A 23,230-nucleotide genomic window follows, 5' to 3' on the forward strand; every position below is an offset into this window, starting at 1 on the left:
CCCAGATTTCGAAATATGTTGCATATTTTATTTCAACACTATGATCATTGATAGAACAATTAGAACAGATAGTAATCAGTTAAAAACCTTGTACTCATGATGTTATTAGAGTCAAATCACAACCTCTAATGAAACTGTAAATACACATACAATACAAAATACACAGCTGGTCCAATAACACCATTAATGCTCATTCAGTCATTTATTCTGTGTGTCTATCGCTTTTTCTTGCTCTCCTTTTTCAGTTTCTGTCGGATTTGTTGAACGGGTGTCTTTGTCTTCTTGTTGTTCTCAAATCCTCGCGTATCAACCGGCTCTGGAGTCTCCACCTAGAAATACAATTAAATGTGATGATACAGCAAGGTTTATTTAAGGTTTAAACAAAATATGCAACATATTTCAAAATATGTGGACACACACTTCACAGAATCTATGCTTTTATTTATTAAAATCTATTTGATCTAAAGACTTATGCTTAAATGGTGGAAAAAGAGCTTGGATAGTGAAGGAAAAGGATCCAGCAAGTGTCTAGCAGTTTTGTTTTTTCACTTTTATTGACATAAAATGACACTTGGTCTCACCTGTTCATGACTCTTGGATGTTGGTATTATTATAGCTAAAATACAGATGAGTTGAAAAATGGCCCCTAGGAAGAGTCCATAACGCAGGAGACTCTCAAACAATGTAGGTTCAGGAACTTCAGGAGGAGACAGATCCAGATCTCCAGACATGATTCTGATACATGAAAACAACCATGTTATTCAATAAATACACAACCAGTCAAAAATTACTATAATAATATTAAGATTAAGTTAGTTATATTAATAATTATTATTATTATAATATTTTTCATTTTTTTAAAACACAAAATAATTTCCATTTACATTTGTGTTACGTTTGGATGAGTATGCTTTAGTTCTAAAATGTGAAATAACAATACAACGAGCACGTGACCCTAAAACATGATCATAATCAACTGTATGATAAAATTAAGTTTTTAACACAGCAAGTGAATGCGTCTAAAACAAATTGCATTGCCATGGCATTATATTATTACTGCCGTAATGAATGACATTCAAAAGCAGTAAGTGCACATAAACGCATCGCGTGTGACGCGTAGACAGACAGCTGATTTCTTTGTAAAGAGAGCGTTCGTTTTGACGCGTCGTTCGCGTGCAGTATAATGCAAACTTACATTAACAAACCACAAACAAACAAAACAGAGCAGTTACCTGATGAAATCAATCGTGCTGTGTTGTGGACAAAGATTTAAGAATACATGAAGCAACAAACTTCATCTGTTTATTGTCAGACAGAAAATCCGCAGTTAAAACGTCACTTCCGGTTCGTCCGAAGTGTACGTTAGTGCCGTTAGTGCCACCTGGTGTACAGGAGATTGAATAGCAGAAATCAAATATAAAACATAATAAATAAACATAAAAGATCAAATGTGCGGGACCAAGTGATAAAATAGTTTGACCTTAACTCTGGCGAAGATGGAGCAGTCGCTGCTGTTTTGATTTATACATTAATAACAGTAATACAATGTGTATAGACCATAAACTATAAACTGTGCATTATTGTTTATCTCAGTTACCCTTAAATAAATATATTTAAACAAAATTACTACAAATGTACGTACAAATATAGGTACAAATATTTCCAATAAGACAAAACTTCTGAATATACTTCTGTAAAATCATTTACCTCTACTGTAATGTCTCCTTCAGGAATATTGTTTTTGTGTCCCCATATTGCAAAAAAAAAAAAAATCTGGTCAAAAATATATTTTACCTATATGCTAAATACCTTTTGTAAAAAGTCATTTTAAATGTAATATATTTTTGAATTTGAAAATATATTTAGTTTTAAACTTCCTATATTTCAAGGAGAAGCAAAAACATTTCTAATTTTACATTCCATATGACAAAAAGTTTTATTCTTTGCCAAAAAATATTTTAAATATATGCTTAATTCAAGTAAATTTTATAAAGTATACTTTATAAGCTATTTTAATCTTTTTAAACACTTTATATTTCCAGGTTCATAAGATAAACTAAGTTTTTCTTTCAATCGAAATTCCTTGGATTGAAACATATGGATGGCTAAATATATTTTTTAATGCTTTACATTTGATCTATTTTTTAAATATATTTTAAAAAATACAAAACATATCTGTGAAAAATATTTTTTGTAAACATATTGCAAAATATATTTCAGCAAATATATTTTTTGTATATTTTGAAATATATTTACAAATATATTTTTTGGCAGTATAGGTCTTGGCTATATTGGAGTAGATTTTTAGAAAATAAACTGTGTGTTTTATTTGATATACAACTGCAATTACCACAATCACAAAGATATTTCAAGATAACAAAATATAATATGGCAATCTATATTTGTAATATTAAAAAAGCTATGGTGCACTCTCAGAAAAAAAGCCCAAAAGCTGATGGTACCCTTTAAAAGGCCCCAGATATGAGATATGTAACCATTTGGTACCAAAATGTACCTTTGAGGTACTAATTTGTGTTTGGGTACAAAGATGCCCTTTTTGAAAGGGTACCACCCCTGATAAAGCTTTTGTACCTTTATGTGTATTACCGTAGTAGATTTTTGATACTGGTATTAATGCTGTATTTTTTCATTTTGCATTGTAAAATTGCATTGTATACCATTGTAAAATATCATTGTAATCACACAATACTGATATAATATTGCCATCTGACACCATCAGTTGTTTAAAAGTACTTTTGGGAAGTTAATGTTCAAACATCAACAATTTATATTACAAAGCCGTAAAATAATGAGGCGTTCATGATTTATAAAAGAAATGAAATATTTACATCCCAAAGAATTCAATACCTTTAAAAAGCATTTCAAGAACTGATACAGTACACATCACTCCAAACAGAGATATATTTAAAAGATTTTTATTTCCTATGATTAACTAATTGATAACTCATTGTTAAATCCGCATGTAGATGTTTTACCGATTGGCTTCGTTGAGGTTTCACATGTACAGGATGACAAGAAGCTGCAGGAGTTGCCACAGAAAAGGCGTTCATTTTTTTCTTTGCTGGCCAATGTGTTCATTTGTTCAGGGAATTTAAAGCATGCCAAAGCATCCACAAAAGGATCTGACAACATGGGAATCTCCACACAGGACAAACGAAACAGGAAGGGTTGGCTGTTTGGAAAAGTTTACACGGCGAATGAATCGAGGGGTTAGAGTATGTTAGTAAGCCGAGATGTTGGCAGTATTGCATTGGAAAGGTCTTGGTGATGATATGGTCCAATATAAGAATACAACAAATGGAAAATCACATAGGCGGGCCAGTCGACTGGCGTCCACAGTGTCCCAGGAAGACTGGGATTTTGTTGCTTGCTCTGCAGAGGAAAACCCTGCAGTTTTAATTCACGGTCACAGAAGAAACATTGAGACGTTATTCTACATTGGTCCTATCACAAAATACAACACATAGAAGCGGACGAATATTCCTATAGGCAGCAGCACACAGTCCGAGGCTGTTGAACGTATCAGAAATAAGCACACGAATACAACAGACCTGACATTCAATAAAAAAACTCAAAGGATTTAAGGTGGAAAGCTCATACATTCAACAACGAGACACTTGGATGCAAAACCATTAAATTACTCCAAACATAAAATGGCCACAAAGACAATCCTGATTCATCTGCATATCTTGCTTTTCTCTCGTAGACATTCATTAAACAGTGACAGTCAATTTTGTATTAGATGTTTGACATACGGTGCAGATACAGTGTTCAGCAAATAATCTCTCATCACAAACAAATACAAGATAACAATCAAGTACACACACATTGCATAATAAAGTCATGCCAGTGTACAACAGGATCTTCAATTCTGACCATGTTTCTCTTATTATTGCAAGCAATTGTGAATATAATCAATGCATGTTTATTGTAAAATATACTGTCAGTTATTTTGTCATACTGTACTGTAAACACAAGGTCATCACTTTCATTCAATTCAATTACTTGTCTGAATATATATACACTCTTAAAAATAAAGGTGGGGATCGCAATGATGTCATATAAGAACTATTTTTGGTTCCCCAAAGAATCATTTCCTTTTTATAATCTGAAAAAACTTTTTCACTGCAAAGAACAAAAAGATTTGGTCGATGTTAAAGATTCTTTATGGAACCACACAGCCAGAAAAAAAATTAAATTTTTGAACGTAAAAATAAAGGTGCTTTACGATGCCACAGAAAAAAAATTTGGTGAATGGTTTTATGAAGAACCTTTAACATGAAGAACCTTTTCACAAAAGGTTCTTTGTTGAGTTCTTTATATTATAGAAAAATTAAAGGGATAGTTCACCAAAAATGAAATTCTGTCATAATTTTCTCATCCTCATGTTGTTATAAACCTGTATGAATTTTTTTTCTGATGAACACAAAAGAAGATATTTTGATAAATGATGGTAAGCACACAGCTACGGAGCCCCTAAGGGGACATGGAGAAAAAAATTAAACAAAGTTTAGTTTTGGGTGCGCACGTGAAACTATCGCGTGCACACATGAAACTATCGTGTGCGCACGTGAAACTATCGCGTTTAGTTTCGCGTGCACCTGAAACTATCGCTTGCCCACGTGAAACTATCGCGTGCGCACGTGAAAGTTTCATGTGTGCACGTGAAACCAAACTTAAAAAAAATCAGCACATGAAAGTTTCACGTGAGCACATGAAACTAAACTTTAATTTTTTTTACTCCAATGTCACCTTGGGAAGTCTGTACTACAGCTGATTGTAACCATTACAAAACAAATATGATGGAATTCAATGGGTACCATTAACTGTGTGCTTACCATCATTTATCAAAATATCTTATTTTATGTTCATCAAAATAAAATAAAAAACTCACAGGTTTAAAACATTATCATTTTTGGGTGAACTATCCCTTTAAGTAAAAATGGTTCTTCTATGACATCACTGTGAAGAACCTTTGTTTTTAAGAGCGTAGGTTTTACTCTCAAACACTTTTGGCTCAAATGCATATAAATTATTATTGACATCTGTTGAGGTGCTGTAGTGAAATCTTTGTGTCACACATATGGCTTCTGTTTTTGGATGAGATTTGCACCCGGTACATTCATCACAGAACCCGTCAGGTTTATTTTTCACCTCAAAATCAAAAGAAATAAGAGATCACATATGCTTGATGGAAACTAGACCACAGTATTGGACCACAAAGATTTAAGAATTAAGCACATATACCCCCAAAATAATAATAATAAAAAACATCTTATTATTGCTATGCAAACAACAACAAAAGCAATACTTTATTTAAATAGTATTTATATTCTATTCTATTTACATGGTTTTTATGTTGATTAAAAGTAATTTACAATTACAATAAGAGACCAGATGACAATCTGTGAGTTTTGAAAATAAAGTAAAACATTCATGGTACGGAAACGACAGGAAAATTATGATATGTTGACATGGTGAAAAAAATAATGCCACAAAGCTATCATAAATCTTATAATATATTTAATTTTCTTTATTTCTTTTGATTTTGATCTGAATGTTTCCAGACATTCCTCACAATGCACAACCTGAACAGATTTTCCTCTTAATTTTTTGAATAACCATAACAGAGAAAACACATAACAAATACACGCTGACTGGACACTAGAAAGAAAATCAAAATTCAAAAGGACACCACGAGCATAAGTCTAACACACAGCTCCCTGTTGCAAATTTAAAAGTATTCTGAAAAACCCTATGAATATATTTCTTTATATCTTATACCCCTTTCTGGGAAATTTCATAAAATGTGCATTCAGTGCATTTTTTCCTCTACATTTTATTATCAAAATGACAAATGTCACACACACAATATAATTATAATCTATCTTTAAAACATGCTTCTATGTACATCGATTTATAGACACATGCTGTAGAAACAACTTTGATCAATGCATATATACACACGCATAGTTTGGGGTGTAGTCGTATGTGCTGACTGCGCGGACGATTGCTTTTTTGTAGATGTGTAACTCGATGAAGTGCAGGTGAACCCTGGTAAACTGCCTCTTACCATCTCACTGGAGTTAATACTTTGGCATCACAGAGACTTGAACTCGGTTAAGTTTTGCTCCGAACAAACAAGGCAGTGATGTAAACCAGAAACTCAGGTGTGTGAAGTGCACAGAGATGATGGAAACACAGGTTTGAGATTTGGTAAGATCTCACTGTACATTCACAGCCAGCTTCAGTCGTGATGAGCATCAATGTTGGCCCAATGGGTTCATGGTTATGAAAGCAAAAGGTTTGACACTGTAATTGTAAAATTACAGTAAATAAAACTGTGTTAAGTGTTAATAAGACAGTATGTGTAAACCATGCTTTATTCATTTTACATGTAATGTATATTGCCACAATATTAGTCCATACATTTCTATTACAGTCATAGATCATAGATCTAAATTTTGTTTCTTTTGGCCATGTATATGTAGTTTCAGGTTTTACCAAGACTAAAAGTCTTTTTTTATTTTAGACAAACGCAGCAGCCTAATATTTTTGACAATGTAAACAATGTCCTGCACTACCTAGTTTGACTTCATTTTATCTGTTATCCTTAATAACTGTGCAACTGAAAATCATGTTAGATATGTAACCTGTTTGCACTTTTTTAGGCACAAAATATCAACTCGCTGTCCTTTTCATTAGCTGAACTACACACTTTTTAACCGAAATAATCTGACTGGTATTTTAAAATGACTTTAGTGCACCATAAAAAATGTCTGGTTATTTTTAACCCAGCATTGGGTTTAAAAGGGACAAACCGAACCTGTTGGATTAAAGTAACCCAGAAATGTTTATTTTTACCCAACAATAGGTAAACCAACACAGAACTTTGGGTGGTTCATTCATTTTTGACCCCACGCTGGGCTAAAAATAACCCAGCATTTTAAGTGTGCATTACGTTTTTTTTAAATTATTTTTTGGACTATTCTTAATGCTTTATCGATTTGGCAAAACTGTGGAAATTAATGATGTGATATAAAAAAAATGCAGATTGTAACATCTATTGCCTCTGTTGTTTAGCCGCACAACATTTAAAAAGGTTTCTCCAGACCAATGTTTTGCTTGTCATATTTGCCAGTTTTTCTCGCTTGGTTTACGCTAAGTGGCAAAAAATTTGATATTGTTCATTTTTTCAAGTATATTCTTCAGAACATCAAGTGTCTGTTGGCGATTACGTGAAATGAACTGGAAGAGCGCGTACAGATGGGTGTGGGGTGTCATGCAGCGGAGGGTTGGTTAGTTAGTTGGTTAGTCGGGCCGAGATGTGAGAAGTTACTTCTTAGCCCAAAGAGCAGCGAGAGCACCATCGATATCTTCCTCGGGTTGAAGCGGGTGCCACTGAGCAATGGGTCGGCGCGGGTTCGCCAGCATATCGGACCAATGCTTCAGAGCCGTGCCTGCGGCTTTACTTCCGATGAAGATCTTTCCGATGGCGTCATTCTTGCCGATCTTATCGTAGTCAAAGACGGTCACCGCTACGATGATTTTCTAAGATAGAAGGAGCAAAGAAAACCGATCGATCTATCTATATTTGGATTGCAGCTTTATAGTAAATACAAAGCAGTACAAGCATGACATTTATAGGACTTACAGCGGGGAAAATAAGTATTTGACACATCAGCATTTTTATCAGTAAGGGGATTTCTAAGTGGGCCATTGACACAAAATTTCCACCAGATGTAGCCATCAAGCCAAATATTGAATTCATACAAAGACATCAGAACATTTAAGTATACAAGTTGAGTCATAATAAATAAAATGAATAACCCACTTAGAAATCCCCTTACTGATAAAAATGCTGATTTATCATATACTTATTTTCCCCGCTGTACGATATTATTACAAAATCTACCTGCATCTGTTCCAGTGGGATCTCAAAGCTGAAGGACTCATTGTAATACGGATTCAAAGTATTCTTCTTCACCGTGGTCTTCTTCTTCTTCAGGCGCTTGCCGTTTTGCAATAGCTGGATCTTCACATATGGGTCTGCAGAAAAGGATGAAACATAATGAGTTAATTGATGGAAGTGTGTGAATGTATGGCTTTTCTGTCTGAGGTCTCGTGTTCTCACCAGATAAACCACCCACATCCATCTTCTTCAAGTTCTTCGCCTCCAGGATGCAGACGGTGAGTTTTCCCGCAGTAGGAACATAACGCAGAGAGATGCAGATGTCGCCGAGTTTCTCAGGCTGTATGGATCAAAAGAGAGAGAGAGAGAGCAGGTGTGATCTACAAAGGTATTGCGGATAACTTTACATGCATCAAATTGATCATTCAACACTATAGGAGAATTGTTTTAACTCCTCAAATGGATCAGTTCGTAGGGTGAGTAACATTTAAACATTATTTTGTTTGTGTCTAGATGTGTTGTGTAAAAGATCGATAATCACCTCCTCTTTCTCAGCGCTATCCAGATCTCTCCACTCTTCGATTGGCTGACCCAGATCGACTGTGTTCATGGGTAGCTTGATTTCACCGATGATGTCATGCTTTGAGAAACGGTCATAGTCATACACAGACATGACCAGAGTCTTCCCACCCAGCTCCTGGTACGGGATCTAACAGAAAACCATTGAGAAAAATTATATGATGCTTTGATGATAAATCAGATAAATAGATGGATGGATGGATATACAGACAGACAGACAGACAGACAGACACACACACACACACACACACATAGAAAAAATCACAGATAGACAGACGAGATCTTTTCCGCACTCTGTCTAGTTCACCCTTATGGATGGATGGATGGAGAGACAGACAGACAGACAGACAGACAGACAGACAGACAGACAGACAGACAGACAGACGGACAGACTGACAGACAGACAGACAGACATATGATATTTTTTACGCACTTTGACTAGTTCACCAATATATATAATGTATGGATGAATGGATGGATGGAGAGACAGACAGACAGACAGACAGACAGAGAGACAGACATACAGACAGACAGACAGAGAGACAGACAGACAGACAGACAGACAGAAAGAGTGACAGACAGACAGACAGACATATGATATTTGTACGCACTTTGTCTAGTTCACCCATATAGATAATGGATGGATGGATGTATGGAGAGACAGAGAGACAGACGGACGACAGACATATGATATTTTTTACACACTTTTTCTAGTTCACCCATATATATAATGTATGAATGGATGTATGGAGAGACAGACAGACAGAGAGACAGACAGACATATGATATTTTTTACGCACTTTGTCTAGTTCACCCATATATGGATAATGGATAGATGGATGGAGAGACAGACAGACAGTCAGATAGACAGACAGCGAGACAGATGGACAGAGAGACAGACAGACAGACGGACAGACAGACAGACATACATGAAGACATATGATATATTTTCCGCACTTTGTCTTGTTCACCCATATGGATGATGGATGGATGGAGAGACAGACAAACAGACAGATAGTCAGACAGGTGGATGGACTGACAGACAGACAAGATCTTTTTCGGACTCTGTCTAGTTCACTCATATAGATAGATGGAGAGACATACAGGCAGAAAGACAAACAATATAAACAGACAGACAGATCTTTTCACTTTCACACACGCAGAATTATCTGATGTATTTTTAGAAACGCAGCAGTGTAAGATGTGTGATGATGTGTAGTGTATCTGTCCTACATTACTGTACTCAGTGTGACCAGCAGAGAAATCTCAGACCCTCAGGAGCTCATTACTGAAGAACCATGAGAAACCTTTATATGATTTTACTCCAGATATCTTACAACACAACCAATGAACGGCACTAGTCACTGTGCTTTACATGCATATCAAAATCAATAGATCATTTTTAACTATATCCGCTCATAAGTATAAAGTTAATACATTAACAATGCCATTACAACCATAGGAACTGCAAAATCCATGACTACCCAGAACCCCAAAGGAATGCACTAGAAACCATCCATAACCCCTAGCAACCACTCAAAACCCCTTAGCAACCACACAGAAACAGCCAGGCCACTATCCACAGCATCTTAGCATTGTTCTAGTGAGTTTTGCATCATAAAATGCTACTTCAGAATATATATTACACTTTCTGCATAGATTCATAATTATAATAAAGCATTCTTATTGTAAGATGAAATAATAATGTCTTTTGGTTTCTGAATGTTGTAGAAGGGAAAACTGAATTGTTTAAAATGCACCTTTGATGGAGATTACTTTAATAATCATGTGTGATCATGTTCATTTTGTGTGAAAACTTGCAGTAAAATACGTTACGCTGGTTTATGTTTATACTTTCTGTACGTCCCCTGTCGACTCTGGCCACTGCTGTATAATAAACATTATGCTGTACATTATATATTCTGAATAATTTAATAGCAGATCTATAAATAGAAGATGCCTTAGGCTTGTAGATATGTTCTTATATTCTCTATAACATTTATGCATTGGTCTTCTCTATAAAATCACATTCAGGTGAACAGATGCTGACTAATCCAACTCACCTTGAAGACAAAGCTTTCATTGAACACTGGATTGAGGGTCTTTTTGTGCACTTTGGTGTCAAATTTCTTCTTCTTATCTGGCAGAATAAAGACTTTAACATATGGGTCAGACGTTCCTCCGGAGTCCATGGAGATCAGATCGGCACACTGCAAGATTCCAACTGTCAGCTGTGAACAAGACAAACAATGAAAAAAGGAAAGAGATAAATATAATTAATATACAAATCATTGAAGAAATCTCTTTATTGTTTCTACACAACGAGATATGGAAGACAATATTTTTAAAAGATATTTAAAGACATGTAAAGTCCCACAAAAATTTGTATTTTAACCAAGCCAAATTTGAATGATTAAAAAAACTTTTAATAATCTATCGCTGGGGGTGTGTCTGCTGGCAGCGCTGAAACCATGCCCATTTGTGGGAAACTGTTACTGTACATTCACACGGGGAGTAAGCGTTAACGCTTCTCATTAACTTTTAATGGGTGACTTCATGCGGTGCCGAACTGAATTGTGGATCCGTCAACGTCCTGTCACTGCCGTTGCTCACGACGAAAGTTGAACATTTCTCAACTTTTCAAGCGCCAACGCGTGCGTCAGCCAATCAGATCGCCTTATGCAAATAACTAACCAATTAGGTTTATGCAAGACTGAAGCATGTATTACGGCCACTGTGATTGGCTGTTGGCCATGCTTCAGACAAGCTGTCCATATTTTTATAGAGATGAAACAATTTAGGCTAAAGCTTTGCACATTTTTATTGTTTACTACTGTTTATACAACAACATTGGTACTTAATTTTATCACCTTTAATTTAATGATTAACATTAAAGTTTAGCAAAATAAAACACAAACTCAACATTTTGTGTAGATTAGTCTTTAAATGCATAAGCTATAGCGATATCCTCCCAAACTTTGGTGATCCACAAAAGAGAGATTTGGAAAGAAAGGTGAAAAAATAATAACAACTGTTTTCAAACCAACTAAAGTATTTTTTGTGATGTTTTCTGTATAACCTTGATATCTTAATATAGACTGAGTAAGGTCATATCAAAGTTTGAAACCTGGATAAGACAAAGTCTTTTTTACAGTCGTTCTAACCTTATTGTCCTGGAAGTCGTAGTCTAAAGAGTACTGGAGTTTTCCCAGCTTCTCCTGTTCTTTCTCCTCTTCCTCCTTTTCCTCCTCCGTCAATCCCATCTCACCCTCCTCATCATCATCGTCCTGTAGTTTCTGTAGGGTGAACAGTGAGGTCTGTCAGCAAACACACATCTGAATTAAGGATACGTTTGATTCCTGTCTATAAGCATGCCACAAGCTCCGGGCCCTGCTCGCTTGCAGAAGGACTGAAAGATGCTTCTGTCTGCTCTGGAGTGTTTTCATCTAACACAGCACCTTTGATTGATATGTTGTCATTCAGGGCTTAATGTTGCACATGACTTGAGTTCACAATTTTTATTGGTGACACTTTGTGTGTTGGCTTGCTTTGGTGTTTCACAAGAACTGATGTGATATAAAGGTGTCTGTAAAAAACTGGAAAATATGTTGAATATAAAAAAAAATGTTTTTAGTGATAATCGTATTTCTGTGCTTATTTATGAGCTTTTTCCCCTCAGCATGACGAATTGAACTGCTTTTGAGTGACTCTCTAGTGAATAACAAGCAAATGTTTAAAGAGACAACAGACTGCTTGGTGCTATTTTAGGTATGTGATATGCTGACTTTGTCTGTTTTCTGTCCAAGAAGTGCAGAATTCATATTGAGCTTTTATCATGTAAACAAAATGGTCTCAAGCTGTTACTGGGGTAGTCTCTTCTAAAAAGGTCCTTATATGTACTATTTAGGGACACAGGTATACATTTGGTACCAAACATTTATACCTTTGTCGTATTTATATGAACTCATTAGCTGCAAAGGTGTAGTTTTGATATGGTACTGTCCAATGACAGATTTTTCTGACATTGTATAAAATGTTTATTGCTATACTGTATAGTAGGCCCAAAACATATTTGTATACTTAAGATAACTTAAAAATCTCTGAATAAGACAGCAAAACATCAAAGCAAGTTTTATGTACAGTACATTGAAATGACGGTTGGTGCCAAGATCAATATTATTGGCTATGAGTGCAAAATTTTGGAGGGAAATGTGATATGTGCTAACTTGCTAAATGATACAATATACGACACAATAATGCTATATATTTGTAAAATCAATTTGAATATTAAGAAAAACTAAAAGTTTTATAACAACATAAATGTATTCTGGGAAAAGAAAGCATCACTTTCTCTATTTCATTAGTTTCTCTGCTGTCTACATTGACACAAAACTTTGACTATAAATACTTAAAGTGCAAAATGATTTTTTTACAGCAGACTAACCACATCTAAAGTTCATCACATTTTGAAATTTTTTACTAATGTTTGACAATAGGGCCAAATACACTGTAAAAAATCCGTCGTTTTTACGGTAAAAAACTGAAAGCTGTGGTTGCCAGAAACCCACTATAAGAAAAGAGGAAACATGTAAACAACTTTGCAGGTAAAACTGTAAAAAAATACGGTAGCATTTTCTTTTTCATCACAGCAAAGTTATGTCCATTTTACAATTCTTAACCGTGTGTTTAATTAACTAATATATTTGTCTATTATTATAAATCAGATTTTTTATTTAATACATTTTACAATTTCACCATAAAATTAAATGTATTATTTTGTTAAATCTATCACAGTTTTTAACTGTAAATCTCAAGGTTTTTCACAGTTAGCCAATTAACGGGTTTTTACCGTAGCATAACATTTTTTTACAGTGTGCTTTTATCTTCATTTTTAAAGCTTAGTGCTTTAAGACCTCCTAAAGTTTTAAAATATGCATGTGCATTTCTTCAAAATAATATGTAATTTTGTAGTCAAATGCAATCAAATTCATTTTTAAGTGTGGCTTAAATGTCCAAATATAGTTTAGGCCCACTGTAAGATTGCAATGTTGATACAAATTAATCTCTCTACATGGCATTTTAAAGACATTATATTGTAGGATATTGCATTACAATGAGGAAATGTATTAAAAAAAAGATTTAATTTTTTTGCATAAGAATGTGCCACCAAAAAAATTGTCACCCAAGTCAATTCCTAACCAAAACCATATATACTGCAGCAACAAATTAAAGGGCACAGCAGATAATGTGCTAATAAAATAAAAACAAATCATTTTTTTCAATTTGAATGTAATTGCATGTTAAGAATGCAAAAAATAAACAGGTTTTCGTTAGATCGACCTGATTATAGCAAAGCAGCTTGTATGCTTTATATTTTACAGTAGGTTTTAGTCCCCAAGAAACCAGGTTTTTAGCGCAGCCATGCCCTTTAACACATGCATCTGTTGTGAGTCTTGCGAACTGCCTCCGACTAACTTAACAAACGGATTAGTGAGTTAATGATTAGTTAATCCATTCACACCGCCTAAACAATCTTAAATGCATTACAGTTGATTTACTTGAGTGGGATTTTATCTACACTGCAACTTTCCTTGGTTTTTAATTGTATTATTCTCAAGCAGCAGGAAACAAGAGGCTTAATAATGGAAGTTACAAGTTAACAGCCATTCCATCTAAACCCCCCCGCACGATGCCAGCACGCAGCGGCCAAACAGCTGTGCCATACGCCCGTCCACCTACCGTAGCCCCGACGCCCGTGAGCGTCAACAAATGCGGCGCATTAGACACATAGCAGGAGAGAGAGAGGAGAGCAGAGAGAGAGAGAAAGAGGGAGAGGTTGAACTCACGACACACCAAAAACACAACAAAACACAATCAAGACAAAGTGAACAACACCAAGAGCACCATTGTGAGAAATGACACACTGCCATGTATAGCCTAATAGATTAACACTGGGACAGTATAAATGTCATAGGCTGTGTCTCAATCAGCTTCCAAGCTCTTGAGTTATATCGTGTATGCAGGTTTGGGTACTGGTAAGGACCCTAGCTCACTTGACATTTGGACACCGATCACTTATTTTCCTGTGACGTGACTGCTTAAGCGCATTGTGATAATTCAACAACATCTGGCAAATTCAACATCTCTCTGACTTAAACCCTTGCCAAAGTATATTATGAAAAACACTTTCATTATTCCCTTACATATCTGTGCATAAATTTGGAGGAATATTACATTGAAATATTAAGTAGATTGTGGTCCCTACTTGTGTAGCAATGTTAAAACTAAGCAAACGTTTGTCTTTATAAAAGTCACGTTTAATTCATTTTAATTGAGTTGGCTTGCGTGATTTTGGTTGGAGAGCTTTAAAAATGGTCACGTGACTTCCGGTAGGGGAACATAGGGACCATCAATGGCCCTGTCCCAAATGGGGCACTTCATGTGGACTTTTGTTCTCATGGCCTTAAATTGCGAGTTCTTGCTTAGTCTAGGAATTCGTAGAGTGTCCCATCTGTAATTTTTACGGTCCGAAGTGTGCTCATCAGTGCCCACTTTGCACACTTGATGCGGTCTTCACGCACTTTACCAACCAAGAAGTCCTTGCGTAAGAGCAATCAGACGACGGATTCTGTCCCCAAATACGACTCCGGTGCGCCCTCATGTACTCGCGTCAAGGGTCCCTAAGTCTGGAGTGTGCCATTTGGGTCAGGGCCAAAGCTCACTGGCTTTTGCATTACATTTTAAGAATTTTTAGGGAATGAACGTTCCAGTGCACTTAAAGGATTTTGGGATTGAGACAGCCCTTCAAATGGGCGACTCTCTGATCAGTGCACTGACTACTGACAAGGAGCTGATTGAGATAAAGCCATAGTTTTAATAAACTTAAAAAAATATATTTTCGCTCGGAGGCCACCATTTTGTTTACATCACAATACATGACATCAAACGATTGCAATCAAGACCTATTAACACTACAGCGAGGTAAACATGGTAAATGAGTCTTCAATCAGTAAAATGATGTGAAACCGAAGATGAGAGTTTTAAATACACACAGACAGTAGGTGGCGCTATGTGGTCTTGACACCTGCATACCATTAAAAATACAAGAAAATCTACGTCTTCTGTTTAACCCTTTCAATATGAACCGGAGAGAAAAATAAATGATAAAAAATAAAGACTATCTGAAAGGAAAGAAATTTGGAGTGTGAAGTAAAACATTTTTACATGAAAACCTATACCATAGTATTCATTATAGTAAACTGTAGTAATATTTTTCGCGACAATCATTACACGTCATCGACCCAAAAACATAATGGCGGCCTCTATAGGTTAAAATGATTATTACAAGTTGAGATTTCCTAATGTAATGAAAATACGTTAATTATTTTTAAATACAGTATATTGGCATTGGACATAAAGGGAACCTGTTTTATACTGTACAATAAATTCAGAAGCCTTTGTCTTTTTCCTCATCGAACATCCAGTGCATCATTTCTCTTCAAAGAAAACAAAACGCTTACATTATTCACAAACACATCAAGCTCATAACAGACCCTATACTGGTGCACTTAACATAAACGTTGTCTAACTCCAGTATGCATTTCTCAGTGATGAAACACAATTATTCTTGTTAATGTGACCAGTTTACCAAGGTAGTTTACCCAGTTTTGAACTGAGTTTTAAAACTGGGTTACATACATCTCCACCCTGCATGTTCTTCATGTTGAATCCATCTTTGCCTTTTTTGCCCTTCTTGTTCTTCTTCTTCTTACAGCAACATTTCTTGATGATGCAGAAGCAGCAGGTGAGGATGAGGAGGGCGGCTACCACGGCGATGGCGATGAGCGCCCAAGGAGGCACTGCAAGGCATCATGGGAAAGGAGTGAGATTTATTCAGAGGGATGACGGATGTGTCACCGAGTCATTTGTTAAAGACCCGATAAAATCGACACCAGATATTGATGACACTCAATCTCTTTGTCCAATAAAATCCTCTCTAAAATGAGATGTGTTCCTCCCCCTAATGAAATACAATTCTGACTAAAACAAATAAACAATAAAACAAAAAATACAATTGTTTTCTATTCTAAGGAGCACAAACCCTACCCAACTTGGTCAGCGCCAAAATTCATAAAACATCTTCAGTGACACATGATGATGATGACACCAACACTATTGACTTTCTTGATGTGGAGTTATTGTAAAACATCTCTGCGGGACTTACATGGGATTTTATCGATCTCATTGAGGAACTTGCTTTTGATTTCCTCAAACATATCGTGTTTGCTGGGTCCCTCGGACTCGGTCGAGTTGTCCGCCGCCGTGGAGACAACTGGAGCGGGCGTCATGGTATGTGACGGGTTGGTGCCGCCCAATCCCGTGGGCTCCGGCCCCACCATGGGCTCTGGTTTCTTTTTAAAGAGGTTCCACTTCATGTTCTCCGGCTTGGCAGCTCACGAACCCTGGAAGATTAAGAAAAGATCAATAGCATCATGAAAATAAGAGTGCATTGCAATGGATATTCCTGGTATTCCTTAAGCGCATCCTGCTAAAAAGACGAGTACGTATTTTCATGCTTGTCTAGCCTAGTTAGTGCTGGTGTTGATTTCTCTAGCTTATTCACCAACATGGCTAGTCAACCAGCATAGTGCATCTGCTGGAACTTTGCCATTTGTGGTTACATATTAGCTATAACCCTACATAAGTAGCACAGGTATACAGTATTTGTAGCAAAAGCCAACCATATAATGTTGTATGGGTCAAAATTATCCTTTTTAAATGCCAAAATCATTAAAGCGATACTCCAGCCAAATATCAAAACTACCCCATGATTTACTCACCGTCAAACAATCCGAGATATATGTCCATCATCTTTCAGACAAACACATTTGGAGTTATTTTACTAAATGTTCTTGCTCTTCCAAGCTTTATAATGGTAGAAAACAGGGATCAGGGAACAATTTCTGACTTTGAAGCCTATAAAAGTGCATTCATCCTTTACATAAGTAATCCACATGGCTCCAAGAGGTTAATAAAGGTATTCTGCGGGTAATCAATGCGCTTTTATAAGAAAAATATCCATATTTTAAACTTTATAAACTATAATAACTAGCTTCCGTTAACGACGCCATCTTGGACTCACACGATTCACAAGAGTCCCTGCGCAATGTACCCATGGCAACAAACGTTCATAAAACTCTCTCATGAATCGCCAAGACCTGTCCAAGATGGTGTTGTTACCGGAAGCCGCAACATACCTTTATTAACCCATTAGAGCCATGTGGAATTCCTCTTTGATGGATGAATGCACTTTTGGGAGTTTAAGGTCCAAAGTTGGTCCCTGATCCCTTTTTCCAATATGGCAAAAAAAAAAAATTCTGGCCAAAAATATATTTTAAATATATGCTACATACATTTTGTAGAAAGTAATGCTCAATTGAATATATTTTTGATTTTGGAAATATATTTAGTTTTAACATATATCAACATTTATTTAAAAATGTATTTCAAGCAAATACATTTCTACTTTTACATCCCATATGGCAAAAATGTTTTAAATTATATATGTATTATGCCAAAAAATATTTGAAATATATGCTAAAAAAGTAAAAAAATTATTTTAACCTATTTAAAACTGTTTACATGTGCGTAACATAAATAAAGTTTTTCTTCCATTGCGACGTGAATATATTACCTTGGATTGAAATATATGGAGGACTAAATATATTTTTAAAGCTTTAAAATGTATTTATTTGTAATGTAAAAAAGGCCACAAAAAAAATGAAATCAATGAAAAATCAAATTTTTCAGCAAAAATATTTTTGGCCATTTTTTGTATATTTTAAAAATATTTTTAAAAATATTTTTTTCCGTATAGGTTCTCCCCTGGAAGTGCAAGGACATTTACTAAAATAACTTAAAATGTGTTCGTCTGAAAGATGGACATGTATCCCGGATTGCTTGAGGGTGAATAAATTATGGAGTCATTTTGATATTGGGCTGGAGGATCCCTTTAAATAAAGATCATGTTTCATGAAGATATTTTTTAAATTAGGTACCATAAATATATAAAAACTGTATGTATCATTAGTAATATGTGTTGCAAAAGACTTCATTTGGACTTTAAAGGTGATTTTCTCAATATTTAAATTTTTTGCACCCTCAGATTCCAGATTTTCATAGTTGTATTACAGCCAAATATTGTCTTATCCTAACAAACCAAACATCAATGGAAAGCTTATTAATGCAACTTCCAGATGATGTAGAAATCTTCATTGTGGTCCAGTGTCGCATATGATTTCAGTCATCTGTGACTTCCTTTAGAACTTAAGAATGACAATAACAATTGTTGATGGTGGCCTTTAAAAACAAACTATCTATGAGGATCTTCAAAAGAAGCGGCCGTTACTTTTATCAGCATCATACATCATTTCACAGCTTATTTATTAATACAAGACGCTTCAAACGTCTCTTGAAGTGATAGGAAAACGAGGCTGAAACCTCTGCGAACATTCATGGTTGCACTGAGTGGCTCTTTTTAATAAGGAAATGGCCTTGCATTTAAATAATTAAAAACAGAAGAGAAGTGCAGAGTCAGAGCCTCAGATCAATCAAATAAGATCAACCGGATGAAGACTCTGATCAGAAACACAGCAGATGTTCAGCTCCGTCATGCCTGAAAGACTCTGGACTCGGATGTTTTAAGAAAACATTTTCTTTGATGAGATGAAAGTTTGATTTATAGGAGGATAATACTGTTTTTCACCTACCACGTTTATTATCTGCTGTCACTTCTTACAAGCATGTGAATGATAAAGCCATAAAGAATTAATTATATGAGGTCAGATCTGTTGGCAAGTTGTACTTTTATAATCACTTGGCCAGAAAATAAAACTACAGAGCCGTGAAATATACAGAGAGAATGTGGAGACGTATACGTAAGAGATTATAAAATAAAGACAGTAACTTAACACCGGGATTGCAATGAGTACTTTTGTATATTTCTCATATTTGAGAGGTAGTTTATTGAGTTATGAATTCCAGAAATGTAATGAATGTGAAATCTGAGCTTTTGAAAACTTATCATTCATCTTTACCACTGCTAATGTTTGTGAACACGAAATAAAACTCAACTAGACATGCACAGCAATACCATGAATATAATATTCAAAATCCATAGTTACTACTATCATTTTGAATTTGTTTAAATAACACCATTTGTTACAGATCTGTAGAAAAAAAAACACATTTAAGACTCACACCGAATAAATCTCAGCGATCTCTCCAGGCTATTTTTGTTATTCCCAGCTGAACAAGCCAAATTTCCCCAATAAAGCAGGTGAGCAGGATTTTACTGCTCGCACTGTCAGAGAGATAAATATCGGCAGAAAAGGGAAAAATACAAGAACAGGATCTTAAACTGAGCCGTGAATGAGCTGACATCCTGCAGTCCAGAGTTTCTATGCAAAAGTACAAGGCTGTTATATTAATAACATTACACAAACGACCAGTTAAAACTATCATTATGTTAATAAAGACTGAGAATGGATCGCCTTTAATAATCTTCCCTGCCTTATGTAACTAAGCATACTGGGTATAAAAGAAAAGAAAAAGGGCATTTTTATAATTAAGGTCAGCAGATGTGGGGTTTCCAATGTCCAGTGCTGCTATCCACAGATTAGTGGCGATAATGCCTGATGTCAGAATATAATAGCAAATAAGCCGGACACATTACTGAGTTTATTCAGTGTTTAACATATTATTTTCTCAAAAATAGCTGAGAAAAAAAAATGACTAACGTACAAAGCAGAACATCCAGTATGCGGCAATCATGTGTGCGAAAATGCCTTGTTGATGCTAGACGTCAGAGGAGAATGGACCGACTGATTCAAGCTGATAAAAGAGCAACTTTGACTGAAATAACCACTCTTTACAACCGAGGTATGCAGCAAAGCATTTGTGAAGCCACAACACGCACAACCTTGAGGCGGATGAGCTACAACAGCAGAAGACCCCACCGGGTACCACTCATTTCCACTACAAATAGGAAAAGAGGCTACAATTTGCACAAACTCACAAAAATTGGAAAGTTGAAGACTGGAAAAATGTTGCCTTGTCTGATGAGTCTTGATTTCTGTTGAGACATTCAGATGGTGGAGTCAGAATTTGGCGTAAACAGAATGAGAACATGAATCCATCATGCCTTGTTACCACTGTGCAGGCTGGTGGTGGTGGTGTAATGGTGTGGGGGATGTTTTCTTGGCACACTTTAGGCCCTTTAGTGCCAACTGGGCATTGTTTAAATGCCACGGCCTACCTGAGCATTGTTTCTAAACATGTCCATCCCTTTATGACCACCATGTACCCATCCTCTGATGCCTACTTCCAGCAGGATAATACACCATGTCACAAAGCTCAAATCATTTCAAATTGGTTTCTTGAACATGACAATGAGTTCACGGTACTAAAATGGCCCCCACAGTCACCAGATCTCAACCCAATAGAGCATCTTTGGGATGTGGTGGAACGGGAGCTTCTCGCCCTGGATGTGCATCCCACAAATCTCCATCAACTGCAAGATCCTATCAATATGGGCCAACATTTCTAATGCCACGTAGAATTAAGGGGTCAAACATATATATAATTTATAATGACCCCCTCATAATACGACAACCAAAAAATGTATCAATATTAATCTACACAAAGCCATCTATTGACTATCACATGCACATCTCCCTATTTAACATTCTCCTCCATGTCAGGCTAGTTTTTAAAACTCTCACACGCTACACTATCATATGAACAAACCCAATCAGCATTGTTCAGTTGGTGAATATCGACAAACACAGCGTTTTAATGGATTTTAGTTTAGTTGTGTGAAATCTATCTGCCGTTCTCCGCTGGTGCAGGGCTCGCCTGCTGTGATCCACAGATATTCGGCAGGTCTATTGACTGACTACATCTCTATTTCGGAAAAGCATGAAAGTATCTTTATGAAAGTGAATCGTGAGGGGTCTCGTGATGATCAACCATACATGTTTGTCAAGGAAACATACAACTTGAATGCACTGTACAAGAGATTAAAATATCTCCTAAATGCATACTTAGAAATATAATATTAAAATGTAAACAGATATTTGTACAACAGAGGGTTTGCATAGGAAATACAATCAGTCTGAATATAAGAGACATTGTATTACAGATCTGTCTGAATGAGCAGGACAATAAGACAGAATTTGGTTTTGTGGTCAGTCTGCACATGGCGTTTCAATCTGATTATTTATGACTGCGGTTAGGACACGAGCTGGATTTACACATAGATCTGTCTAAACAATAGCTGACCTCAAGAAACAGTTTAAACTGGAAATAGAGACTGTGGAGTGAGAGCGGCGCTTTACAATCCTTAAAATAAAGCTGCTATTTTATCCAAATCAACTGATGAACTTACAGCATCCACACCTGTACCTGGAGTCTGGTTGCTCTCAAGTTGTCCTCTAAAGAAATCTTGGATAGACAACCATGCCAATTTCAAAAACAACGAGAATAACTTGGATGCTTCTCACAGATTTGCATGGTGGGGATTTTATGCCTCTTAACCAGCAGAACGTCTTTTGTAAATCAGTCATCACCAGTTTAAGTAATACTTAATAATACACCCAAGCCTAGCAAGTAAATCCATCATTCACAAAAGTAATCCACACAGCTTCAGGGGGATAAATACAGGCCTTCCAGGGAAATCGATGTAATTTTGTAAGAAAATTAATTTATATTTAAAATTTTAACTCATTCCCTGCCAGCCATTTTTTTTTAAGTTGCCAGCCAGCATTTTATTTTTGTGATTTTCACAAAAGTTTCACAAAACTTCTAAAAACATAAACATACAAATATATCAAATGAAAGAACAGACCCTCTGCTTTCAAACAAACAAACAAACAAACAAACAAACAAACAAAACAGGGGAACCGTTTTAACCTATCTTCATTTTTATCTTTTTATAAACTGGCTAGGTTTCTTAAATTTTGAGCAAAAAGCTAAAATAATTGCATTTTTGTAAAGGAATTTTTAGATTCAGAATGAAGATCAAACATCCACAGAGTTTAAATTCATTTTTCCATCAGTTTTTTATCTATTGGGTAAGAGCGCCATCTTGTAGATAATAGCAGGATTACAGATTACCATAAAAACTCGTCAGGAAAGCGTCATTGGCAGGGAAATGTTTCCTCTTAATCGAAGAGATATGTCATCAATGGTGGGGAAAGAGTTAATAATTAGCGTCAGTTAGCAGCCAATGACAATTGACCTATGGCTAAGCCACGCCCCCAGACGCGATGAGCCAATCACAGTGCGCATAGCTAACCCAATACACTCGGACATTCTCTGCTTCCACGTCCATTAAACTGCATTGCAGTTAGTCAGTTTTCATTCGTTTTTATATGTTTTTTTCTTGTCATTTTAAATTTAAAATGGTCAAACGATGTGCATGGGGTACATGCAACTCCAACACTAGGTATCCCGAGAGGCTGGGATATTTCTTACCCTTTCCAAAGTCACATCTCAACCGAAATAACGTTAAGTCTCTGCTCTGGATTAAGTTATGCGGTAAACCACAACACCAACTAAACATGGATAAATTAAACAAGGATGTCTACATCTGTTCTAAGTCAACAACGTATTTGAATGTTATCTTTAAAATCTCTAACGTAAGGTTAGCCTAACATT

The 23,230-nt window shown here is 35.9% G+C and overlaps 2 protein-coding genes across 4 annotated transcripts in view; both read right to left on the bottom strand.

Moving 5' to 3' along the window:
• Nucleotides 1-78: 78 nt before the first annotated feature.
• Nucleotides 79-1,365, bottom strand: manbal (mannosidase beta like). Its single transcript, XM_065279484.2, has 3 exons — nucleotides 1,233-1,365; nucleotides 582-735; nucleotides 79-329 (listed from the first exon to the last, which is right to left on the bottom strand). Exons 2-3 carry the CDS (start codon nucleotides 729-731, stop codon nucleotides 216-218), a joined length of 264 nt encoding a protein of 87 aa, XP_065135556.1. The 5' UTR covers nucleotides 732-735; nucleotides 1,233-1,365; the 3' UTR covers nucleotides 79-215.
• Nucleotides 1,366-2,920: 1,555 nt separating this feature from the next.
• The window catches only part of syt2b (synaptotagmin IIb), a 47,168-nt gene continuing 26,858 nt past the window's right edge, over nucleotides 2,921-23,230 (bottom strand). For 2 of the 3 annotated variants that reach the window (XM_065279486.2, XM_065279487.2), the window contains exons 2-9: nucleotides 16,737-16,974; nucleotides 16,211-16,371; nucleotides 11,677-11,808; nucleotides 10,576-10,743; nucleotides 8,475-8,642; nucleotides 8,156-8,273; nucleotides 7,937-8,070; nucleotides 2,921-7,572 (exon numbers count right to left, since the gene is read on the bottom strand). In XM_065279486.2, the coding sequence (XP_065135558.1) occupies nucleotides 7,357-7,572; nucleotides 7,937-8,070; nucleotides 8,156-8,273; nucleotides 8,475-8,642; nucleotides 10,576-10,743; nucleotides 11,677-11,808; nucleotides 16,211-16,371; nucleotides 16,737-16,947 (1,308 nt within the window). In that variant the 5' untranslated portion in view covers nucleotides 16,948-16,974 and the 3' untranslated portion in view covers nucleotides 2,921-7,356. The remainder of the gene's footprint in view (nucleotides 7,573-7,936; nucleotides 8,071-8,155; nucleotides 8,274-8,474; nucleotides 8,643-10,575; nucleotides 10,744-11,676; nucleotides 11,809-16,210; nucleotides 16,372-16,736; nucleotides 16,975-23,230) is intronic. The other variant, XM_065279488.2, reaches the window with a different exon arrangement.

This window comes from Paramisgurnus dabryanus, chromosome 7, assembly GCF_030506205.2.
Source record: "Paramisgurnus dabryanus chromosome 7, PD_genome_1.1, whole genome shotgun sequence".
In the NCBI taxonomy this organism is placed as follows: domain Eukaryota; kingdom Metazoa; phylum Chordata; class Actinopteri; order Cypriniformes; family Cobitidae; genus Paramisgurnus; species Paramisgurnus dabryanus.